Source organism: Capricornis sumatraensis, chromosome 8 (assembly GCF_032405125.1).
Source record: "Capricornis sumatraensis isolate serow.1 chromosome 8, serow.2, whole genome shotgun sequence".
Taxonomy (NCBI): domain Eukaryota; kingdom Metazoa; phylum Chordata; class Mammalia; order Artiodactyla; family Bovidae; genus Capricornis; species Capricornis sumatraensis.
This window is the reverse complement of record NC_091076.1, coordinates 94,746,178-94,756,092: the sequence shown is the minus strand read 5'-3', so window position 1 is coordinate 94,756,092 and position 9,915 is coordinate 94,746,178. Positions and strand designations below refer to the sequence as shown.

Below are 9,915 nucleotides of genomic sequence, written 5' to 3'. Positions count from 1 at the left end.
TTCTTCCTCCAAGGTCACTCCCCACCCCCATCCTTCCTCAGCTCCCCAAACCACAACAGGATCAAGTCACTGGGTGCCCCCTTCTCATGATTCCCCTCCCCGTGATACTGCTCAGGCCCAGCAGCAGACTCCGCTAAACAATTAGGAAGTCCCTGGTGGTCCAGTGGTTAAGACTGCGCTTCCAAGGCAGGGAATGCTGGTTCGATCCCTGGTTGGGGAACTGAGATGGCAGATGCTACGAGGCATAGCGCCCCTCCAAAAAAAAATTAGGAGTGGTGCTCATCTCTCTTTGCCTGAGACTAACAGGGAAATCTCGTCAAGCAGCCTGTAAAACATGCCCAAATGAAGAGTACCTCCCCTGGTGTGGAGGAAGGGGTATTGCTGGGACAGGGGCTTAGGGGCTGAGCTGGCTCTGAGAGCAGGGGAGGGGACTAGCAGTCAGGCCTTGTCTGCAGTGCTGGAGCCCTGGCACTGCTGGTCCACCCCCCAGGGCCTTTCCTGGTGCCCACTGAATGACTCACCTTGGCACAGACACAATGGTCAGGGTGGGCACAGAGCCCGCTCCCCGCAGCACCCCAGCTCCCCTCAAATGCTTTCCGAGAAGCTCTTTGAGCAAGGGGCTTGGGCTGCACCCCGCCCAATGGGCTGGCATCTTGGGATGAAAACAGCACAGCCCCCCGCAGGGGCTGCCCTCGCTGAGCGACGCCCTCACCAGTGGTGGAGAACAAGGCTTCATTCAGCAAGTGCCCGGGAAAAGGGATCGGAGGCCCAGACATGGGCAGTGGGCAGCAAGAGGGGGTGGTGCAGGAGAGGAAGGCTGCCTGCTTCCCAGAAGTCCAGGGGCACAGATGGCTGAGGGCCTGGGTAGACCACCAGGCAGCCAGATAGAAGGGGTGGATGGATCTGAAATCTCAAGGGCCCACAGGGCACTGGACCCGGGTTCCCAGTTCAGAACCACTGGCTCCTCAGTACCCAAACCCACTCATCCCCAGAAACCTTTCCCAGCCTTTCAGCCTGGGAACTTGTGTGGGAACTTGAAGGAGATAAATCTCCACTGTGAGAGTGAGGTGAGAGGGGGCCAGGGAAATGGGATGTTACAGGGACAAAGATGGGAGTTGGGACAGCCAGCTCATTCATAAGTGCTTTGTGGAGCTGTCAAGGCCTGGGCTCTGGGAGGGGTTGCAGGGAGGCTGGGGTGAACCCAGTGAGGCTGAGCCCGGAGCTTCAGGGTGGCCCCAGGGGTGGGGTGGGGGCCTGGGAGTGCAGCACCTGCCCCCTCTGGCCCTTACAGGAGCCCCACATTCCTTCCATCATCCCCCCACTGCTAGATAGAGGCCTCGATTGACCCTCCAGACAAAGGGTTGGTTCTAATTCCAGCCCACAGCCCCAAAACTCCAGGGGATGGGGAGACAGCAGGAATGCAGACGCCTGCACTCAGAGGGGAGGATGGCAGGAATATGCTGGGACTGAGGCTGTCAGGAAATCTAACACAGGCTGTTTCTTGAGAGTAGGGAACAGGTTTATTCAAGTTCCCAACATCTACCAGGCACTGGAAGGAGAACGCTGAAGGAGGGCCTGAGTCATGGGATCTAAGAGTTAGAAGACGGGTCAGGGGTCATCTGGTCCAGCCCTTCCCTGACCCACCGTCCCAGAGAAAGAGTCTGCTTGCTCAGTGGTCAGAGTTTCAGACACAGCATCGGCCCCAGGAACTGCCCACTAGCAGCTCTGTCTGGAGCCAGACGGAGGCTGGCATGCTCTGGTGGCCCTGCCTCGGGGCACAGTGGCCTCGGTGGGGTGAGAGGCGCTCTCCCCGTGGCTGGGCTGTGGCCCAGCACCACCCCCTCAGGCTATGCCAGGGGGCGTTGCCAGGGGCAGCCTGGGCCGTGCCAGGCCGGTCCCCTCCTCCTTAAAGCCTGCACATCTCAGGAGCGGGCAGAGCGAGGCCAGGATGGAGAGGAGACGGGTCACCTCAGCCGCTCGCCGCTCCTATGTCTCCTCCTCGGAGATGGTGGTGGGGGGCCGCCGCCTGGGTCCCGGCACCCGCCTGTCCCTGGCTCGAATGCCACCTCCACTCCCGGCCCGGGTGGACTTCTCCCTGGCCGGGGCACTCAACTCCGGCTTCAAGGAGACCCGGGCCAGCGAGAGGGCAGAGATGATGGAGCTCAATGACCGCTTCGCCAGCTACATTGAGAAGGTGCGCTTCCTGGAGCAGCAGAACAAGGCGCTGGCTGCCGAGCTCAACCAGCTGCGGGCCAAGGAGCCCACCAAGCTGGCCGACGTCTACCAGGCAGAGCTGCGCGAGCTGCGCCTACGGCTCGATCAACTCACCGCCGACAGCGCCCGGCTCGAAGTGGAGAGGGGCAACCTGGCACAGGACCTGGGCACCCTGAGGCAGAAGTGAGGAGGGGGGCCGCAGAGGGGCCTCCTGAACCGGGAGGACTGAGTCCCGGGAAGGGGCGCCTGCAGGTCTCAGGCGGGGCTCTGCCTCCCTGTTCCCGTTTCCCGCCTTTAGGAGGGAGGGCGATCCTTGTTTCCAGATGATGGAGGGCCTGGCGATCCTTGTTTCCAGATGATGGAGGGCCTGGGACGAGGCCCAGAATCTGATTTCCGGGGATCTGATTCCCAAAAACCTTCTTCCAGGGAGCCGCTGTACCGTCAGCACCTTCCTGCTGAGGAAAGCGGACAGTCGGGGACCCTAGCGGGCAGGCTCTCTGTTTTATTCACTGCGGGGCCTTGCGACTGTGCACAGAGAATACACTTATTCTGAGCTCTGTCTAGAGGAGGAACTGGAGGGGAATATGGGGGTGCACCAGGAGGACTGGGCTGGGGTACAGGCCATAGGGAGACAGCAGGTAAGCCTGGCTTCAGAACACAGGTGACTCTGCCTGTCCCCAGCTTATGACCCTAGTCAAGGTGCTTCAACTAGCACAGCTGTAAAGTGAAGATCTTAATAAACCCATTTCCGAAGGTCAGAGGAAATGCCAGGGGCATGGTCCTTGCCAAGCTGGCAGAGTATGCGTGTGTGACTTCAAGTGCGAGAAGACGTGTGTGGGGTGTGTGTGGGTGTGTGTGTGTGTGTGTGTGGGTGTGTGTGTGTATGGCAGGAGCGAGTATAGGTTGGTGGAAGCGCCTGTGTGAGCAGGAGCAGGTGCAGCAACCCTGATAAGGCACCTTGGTAATGACTTCAAGCGCAGGCTCTTGTCTGCTCACCCTTCTGGCCAAGGCTCTGTCTAGAATCCTTCTGCCCCTCACTCCTCCTTCTGCTCCACTGCTCCTGAGGGTGGGAGAGTATCTCTCTGGCAGAGGGATCAGGGGAGAGGTCCCCATAGTCATCAGAAGAGCCCAGACCCAGGAGTGTATCTCCCTACCTCAGGCTCCAGGATGAAACCAACCAGAGGCTGGAGGCTGAGAACAACCTGGCTGCCTATCGACAGGTCAGGGTGGTGGGGAAGGATCAGGGAGGGGGGAAAATGTTGATGGCAGCCCGCCCAAACAGTCCCTAAGCCCAACCCTCCAGAGCAACGTGCTCTCCCTGCCCCCCACCCGCCGCAAAAGGAGAGATCAGATTAGACTAGGGAGCAGAGAGGATGAGTCTGGGGTCAGAGTGGCCCTTTGCCCCGCCCTGCTCCAGGAAGCAGATGAAGCCACCCTGGCCCGTCTGGATCTGGAGAGGAAGATTGAGTCTCTGGAGGAGGAAATCCGGTTCTTGAGGAAGATCCATGAGGAGGTAAGATCGGGAAGGAAGGGAAAAAAGGCCAACACAGAGACTGGAACTGAGGGAAAGAGATGGGGAGACAGAGACACATATTCAGAGAGAGAAAGGGACATATTGACAGAGAAAGAAAATGAGAGAGAGACAGAGAAAGAGAGGCAGAGAAAGACTGAGGGAGGCAGAGCTAGAGACAGATAAGAGAGCACCCCCAGCCCCTAGTAAAATGCACCCAGACACACCCTCCACTTAAAGTGGGCCCTGTTACCTCATTCTTCTTCACTACAGCCCTGTGAGATAGGGATGGTTCCAGTGTTATCTCCTTTTCACAGAGGAGAACCCTGAAGCCCAGAGAGGCTAAAGAATGTGCTAAGGTCACACAGTTGGTCTCTATGACTTCACTCCCTCTGCCATCTCTTTCCATTGAAATGACAGCCATACATTAAAAAAAAAAAAAAAAAGACCCCACTGAGCTCTGATTTCAGATAATAGATTCAGAATCCATGGACTCAGGGAACCCAGGAACCCATAGGGACACCCACACCACAGGACTCAGACGTTCTTTCATGAGAACACAGACATGCTTCCAGTGCTCCTGACTTCCGGGCCTGGGAGAAGGACATCCCGGGGCCCCCAAACTAACCCGCTTCTTCCCTTATCCTGGACAACACCATTTCCTCCAACTAGGAGCCTCCCATCTCCCCTAGCCAACGTCCATGTCCAAGGAAGAGGGCATGATGCTAGGGGGAAGCCCCAGTTGCAGCTGGTCCCTGAGGCCTGGCAACCCTTCTCTCACCCTGGCCAGGAGGTGCGGGAGCTACAGGAGCAGCTGGCCCAGCATCAGGTCCACGTGGAGATGGATGTGGCCAAGCCTGATCTCACAGCGGCTCTGAGAGAGATCCGCACACAGTATGAGGCAGTGGCGTCCAGCAACATGCAAGAGGCGGAGGAGTGGTACCGGTCCAAGGTAGCCCTGACTTTGGGGCAGCCTGCCTTCTCCAGGCAGCCCTCCTGGCTCCATACAAAAGAATCAGGGAAGGAGGGTGGAGGAAGCTGAGAGAGGATCCTCTCTGAGTGACTGACCTTCACCAAAGAAGTGAGGTGACTTGCCCAGGGTCATACAGGCACTATTACTTCCAATAAGTACTTATTAGTATCTGTTGCGATTGACTACTAGCCAACACTCTTGTGTTTTAGGCCCTGTGCTTTGCAAGGATTATCTTACCATGAAGTAGGTACTGTCCTTTGATAGATGACAGAACTGAAGTCCAGAGAGGTTAACCAATTTGACCAAACTCACACAGCTCCTAAGCAATAGAGCTGGATTTCTAACCCTAGCTGTCTCACTTAAGAGCCTGTATTCTTTTCTTTTTTTTGTTTTTAACTGTTTATCTGGGGGGCTTTCTTGGTCATGCCTCTAAGCATGTGGGATGTTAGTTCCTTGACCAGGGATCAAACCCACACCTCCCGCATTGGAAGGGAGGAGCCTTAACCACTGGACTGCCGGGGAAGTCCCAAGCCCACATTCTTGATGCTTCTGCCATCTGCATCCTGGGTTATTGAGTATCTGCTGCATGCCAGGCTCTGCCCAGCATACAGAGACACGTCTGACCAGGGAGATGTGATGTCACTCAGTCTGATGTCTATGAAGAACACAGCAGGGCAGGGTTTACACGCATTGTGGAAGCAGGACAGATTTCATGGGAGGGCAGTGGGGCCAGGCGGGACTGGCAGCCTATGAACATAAAGAGAAGAGAGAAAGGGCATTCAGGAAGGGCGTGCAGGACACAGCCTGAGTAGAGGCCATAAAGCACAGAAAAGTGGGGGCCCGGAGATCCTGGCCCAGGGCATGGAGCTGAGGAGTGTAAGTGGCAGAAGTCAGTGATGGTTCTGAGCAGGTTAAGGCGTGATGGAACCATGAGGGATTCAGAGCAGGCTGAAGGAGAGAGGGTTATTAGAACCTGGTCTCTGCTCACCAGAGCTCCCTGTGTGTGACCGAGGAGGACAGGATTCAGTCCCGAGGATGGAGCTACTGGAGAGTCTGGGCTCTGTGACACCCTCTGCTCATTCACGCGTTCCCTCATCAGGCACTGAGCTAGATGCTAGAGAAGTACCAGTGTCGCCTGTGTCTGTGTCCATGGGGCACGGGTAACTGTGAATAATCCCACCCAGTGCCAATGGCGTGGGGTGGGCTGGAAAACAGCCCTACCGTCCGGCCCATCTCCCTGATGCTCCAGACCGCGTACCAACCCCCCGGGCCCACTAAGCTCCCGCGATATGCGGCCCCAGACCGCCTTCCAGCATAAAGCCCTCTCCTCATCTAGTTTGCGGACCTGAACGACGCCGCCGCCCGCAACGCGGAGCTGCTCCGCCAGGCCAAGCATGAGGCTAACGACTACCGACGGCAGCTGCAGGCCTTGACCTGCGACCTGGAGTCCTTGCGCGGCACGGTGAGCACGGGCGGGGCCGCAGGCGGAGGAGGGGTACGGGTGAGCGAGCCGGGGACCTAGGACCGACAGCCCTAGCACCGACAGCCCTAGCAGACGCTGAAGGACCGGCTCGGGGCGGAGCTCTGAAAAGTTTCTTGGGGCGGGGCCTCGGGGAACGGTCCGGCTCCACCCACAGAACGAGTCCCTGGAGCGGCAGATGCGCGAGCAAGAGGAGCGCCACGCGCGGGAGGCGGCGAGTTACCAGGAGGCGCTGGCCCGGCTGGAGGAAGAGGGGCAGAGCCTCAAGGACGAGATGGCGCGCCACCTGCAGGAATACCAGGATCTGCTCAACGTCAAACTGGCCCTGGACATCGAGATCGCCACCTACAGGAAGCTGCTGGAGGGCGAGGAGAACCGGTGAGCCCAGACCGGCCGCCTGCCCTACTGCCCAGCCCCAGAGTCGCCTTGCTCCCTTCACGCATACACGTGTGCTCGGACATGTCCAACTCTTTGCGACTCCCATAGATGGTAGCCCGTCAGGCTCCTATGTCCATGGGATTTCCCAGGCAAGAATACTGGAGTGAGTTGCCATTTCCTTCTCCAGCGGGTCTTCCCGACCCAGGGATAGAACCCACGTCTCTTGTGTCTCCTGCTTTGGCAGGTGTGTTCTTTACCACTGCGCCATCTGGGAAGCCCCATCAGGGACTGTCTTATTCAGCCTCGTGACCAGCCCCCTCCTATCCCAGCGCCCAGCACAGTGCTCACCTAACACACAGTTGGTATTCATAAATGCCTGATGAATGAATGGATGGATTCAATTCAGCCCATGTTGATCAGATCCTAGGGTAAGGACTTGGGTTATCTTCCAAACTAAAAGGCTCACTCCCCACCCTCCCAACAAAGACTGGACTTCTTTTCTGCTGACCAATCTCCTCTGCCTCCTGGGAACTCTCTTCACTGCTCTCCCCTCCCCTCTGTCATCCTCAGAGCACTCACTCTCTTTTGAGTGGAGGTGTTCCCCCAGAGCTCTTACAGCCCGGGGAGTGTGTTGGCTGCTGGAGAAGCTAAGAGATGGAGGTCTGCCTTTCCTGGCAAGGAAGAGGGCCTCGAAGCTATTATGGTGACCCTGGACCAGGATCTGGCCTGGGAATGTCCTCTGGCAGGCTGGTCACCCCTCTCCTTCTGCTGTCTTTCAGCATCACCATTCCTGTGCAGACCTTCTCCAACCTGCAGATCCGAGGTCAGTAGAACAGGGTTTTGTGGGCAGAGTGTTGGATTCCCGCCCCCTTCCCCAGGCCTGTGGGTTGCTCTTCTGGTCTGAGGCCGAGGACCAGGGCAGAGGGGCCCAGTGCTCTCTGTGGGGATCTTCAATATTCACGGCAGAACTTCCAGCCAGAACACACCATTCCAGAGCATTCCAGGTGGGGCTTGCAGCCACTCCTGTCCTGCTCTGCCCTTTGTCCCTCCTCCCATGCCTACTCCCCATTCCACTGCAGAACTGAGTGAGGGTCTTAACCTCTCACCTGTCTGCAGATCCCTGTCCAGCTGAGTGTTTGATGTTTGTGTGTTTTTTTTAACTGCTTGTCACTACAGGGGGCAAAAGCACCAAAGAAGGGGAAAGTCACAAGGTCACAAGACATCTCAAAAGCCTCACAATACAAGTTATACCAATTCAGGCTCACCAGGTTGTAGATGGAGCCCCGCCGGCTCTCGGTTAGCTGCCTGCCTTTTAGACATGGTGCTTTTCTCACCTTAATAGGGAGCAAGCTCACCAAGCCCACTTTCCCCATCTTCTTGAGCTCCCTCCTCCCAGGTTTCCCTAAAGGGCCAACCCTGTGTCATTTCCCCAGCAATCTCGGCACCCAGTCCAGGACTTGGCACAGGGTAAATGTACATTAAAGTAGTAGAGTTGGCCAGTGTTCAAGGTGCTAAGTCCTCGGGTACTCAGCTCAGATGCTCTGGGCCTCTGAGCAAACACCAGCTTCTGCCTCACCTCTTCCCCATCACCAGGAGGGCCCCTAGAGTCTCACGGTGCCTGGCAGCCAGGCTCTTGGCCTGATTCCTCTGTCCCCGAGGCTCGGTTGTTCAGCTCAGGGCTGATTCAGCCCAGAGGATTATTTCCCTCTAGACTGCTGCTCTTGGAGTGAATAAAGTTCTATGTCCCCTGCTCTTAATATTAAACATTAGTGAGTGTGACATGTTACATTTTTCTCTCTGCAGGGGGGAATAAATTACTTCTTACTTGTATGTGGCCCTCAAATAATTCTCAGCTGAGGGAAAAAATAATTCTTCTGGACTAGAAATTTAGGAACACTAGCTATGCATGTCCGAGGGCTTAGTTCAGTATCAGAAGAGTTAACCAGCAGACCAGGTAGAGGCAATACTGCCACATGCCAGACAGAAAAGGGTCCTAGAGAAGTGGCAGAGAGAGGCAGGAAAAGGGAAGAGGGACGGGAGAGGGACCCATGTGTACGGAACACGAATACGTGCCCATTGTTTTACACACATTGTTTCAGTTAACTGACTCACTACTTCGACCTAGGAAGTAGGCAGCAGCATCCCCATTTTGCAGATGAGGACACTGAGGTTGGAAGAGGTAAATTAACTTACCCACAGTCGTGTGGCTGAGCTGGGACTCGAGCTCTGGTCTGCCTGACTTCAATAACCACATGCTCTTTCCTTGGCGTGATACTGGGTTGTCAGGGAGCCAGGGGCCAGGTGAGGAACTGCAGAGGGGCTGAAATGCAGCCAGGCCAGGACAGCAAGCAGGGAAGTGAGGGCTTGCTTGGCACTGTGGGGACCTAGGAGGTTGCCAGCCCCTCTGGGAGAGCCTAGGACTTCTCTGGTTGGATAGGCTTTTGTACTCACGATTAGGGGTCTCAGGGGGAAACCAAGGGTGGGAGAGGATGTCTAGGGCCCTGAGAGCCTATGGAGGCCTCCTCTCCTCATGTCTGCAGAAACCAGCCTGGACACCAAGTCCGTGTCAGAAGGCCACCTCAAGAGGAACATTGTGGTGAAGACCGTGGAGATGCGGGATGGAGAGGTGAGGAGGGCAGGCCCAAGATTCTGGCCCCAGCAGGCTCTGGGAGAAAGCCTGGACTGGCATATAGAAGGTTCTCCATAACTCCCAAGAGTTCCTCTGGGAGGCTCTGGAAGAGGGGAAGGAGCCCGGATATAATTCCATTCCCCAGTCCCTACACTAAGGGGAGCCTAGATGCTTAGGCCACAGGTCGGGGTCCTGACTTTGACTTTCTTTCTCCCTTTCTCACCCTCAGACTCAGGTGCCCCCACAGCAGGCCTGGGGGAGACAGAATGAAAATTAAATTTAGTAACTTTCACTCCCAACGTTCAACTTTCAGCTTGGTGAAAGGGACCTGGCAGAAGAATGGGAAGAGGAGATTGGGCATATCCCCTCCCCACCGTACCAGCAGAATTAGCTAATCTTACAACAGCAGCTCAGCATGTGCCAGGCAGATGTTTGCTAGATGTTTGACAGGATTAGCTCGTTTCACCCTCTGCTGCGTGGCGGCATTCCGGTTACTATCATAGAAAAGTTGGAAGGCTGGGAACTTGTCCCAGGTCACATTGCCTAGCCATGGTGGACCTGGAGTCTGTGTGAGCTCCTAACTGTGGCACCTTCTCTGTCCCCTTCAGGTCATTAAGGAGTCCAAGCAGGAGCACAAGGATGTGATGTGAGCAGGACCCATCTGGCGGTCACTGCCCCACCGTTTGAGGTGTCTGCAGCAGGAGTCGGGGTAGCTGTCTCTTCTCTGCTAG

General features: G+C 56.5%; 1 protein-coding gene across 1 annotated transcript; it reads left to right on the top strand.

Moving 5' to 3' along the window:
- Window positions 1-1,948: 1,948 nt before the first annotated feature.
- GFAP (glial fibrillary acidic protein) lies at window positions 1,949-9,834 on the top strand. Its single transcript, XM_068978460.1, has 9 exons — window positions 1,949-2,397; window positions 3,374-3,434; window positions 3,632-3,727; window positions 4,515-4,676; window positions 6,034-6,159; window positions 6,335-6,555; window positions 7,335-7,378; window positions 9,096-9,181; window positions 9,793-9,834. The coding sequence occupies exons 1-9, from the start codon at window positions 1,949-1,951 to the stop codon at window positions 9,832-9,834; spliced, it is 1,287 nt and encodes a 428-aa protein (XP_068834561.1).
- The last annotated feature ends 81 nt before the right edge of the window (window positions 9,835-9,915 follow it).

Bases quoted from the DNA above. Each gene is read 5' to 3' on its own strand.
- GFAP (XM_068978460.1), top strand. From the start codon at position 1,949: ATGGAGAGGAGACGGGTCACCTCAGCCGCTCGCCGCTCCTATGTCTCC. The intron at 7,379-9,095 runs GTCAGTAGAACA...TCATGTCTGCAG, and splicing joins CTCCAACCTGCAGATCCGAG to AAACCAGCCTGGACACCAAG. The intron at 9,182-9,792 runs GTGAGGAGGGCA...TGTCCCCTTCAG, and splicing joins TGGAGATGCGGGATGGAGAG to GTCATTAAGGAGTCCAAGCA.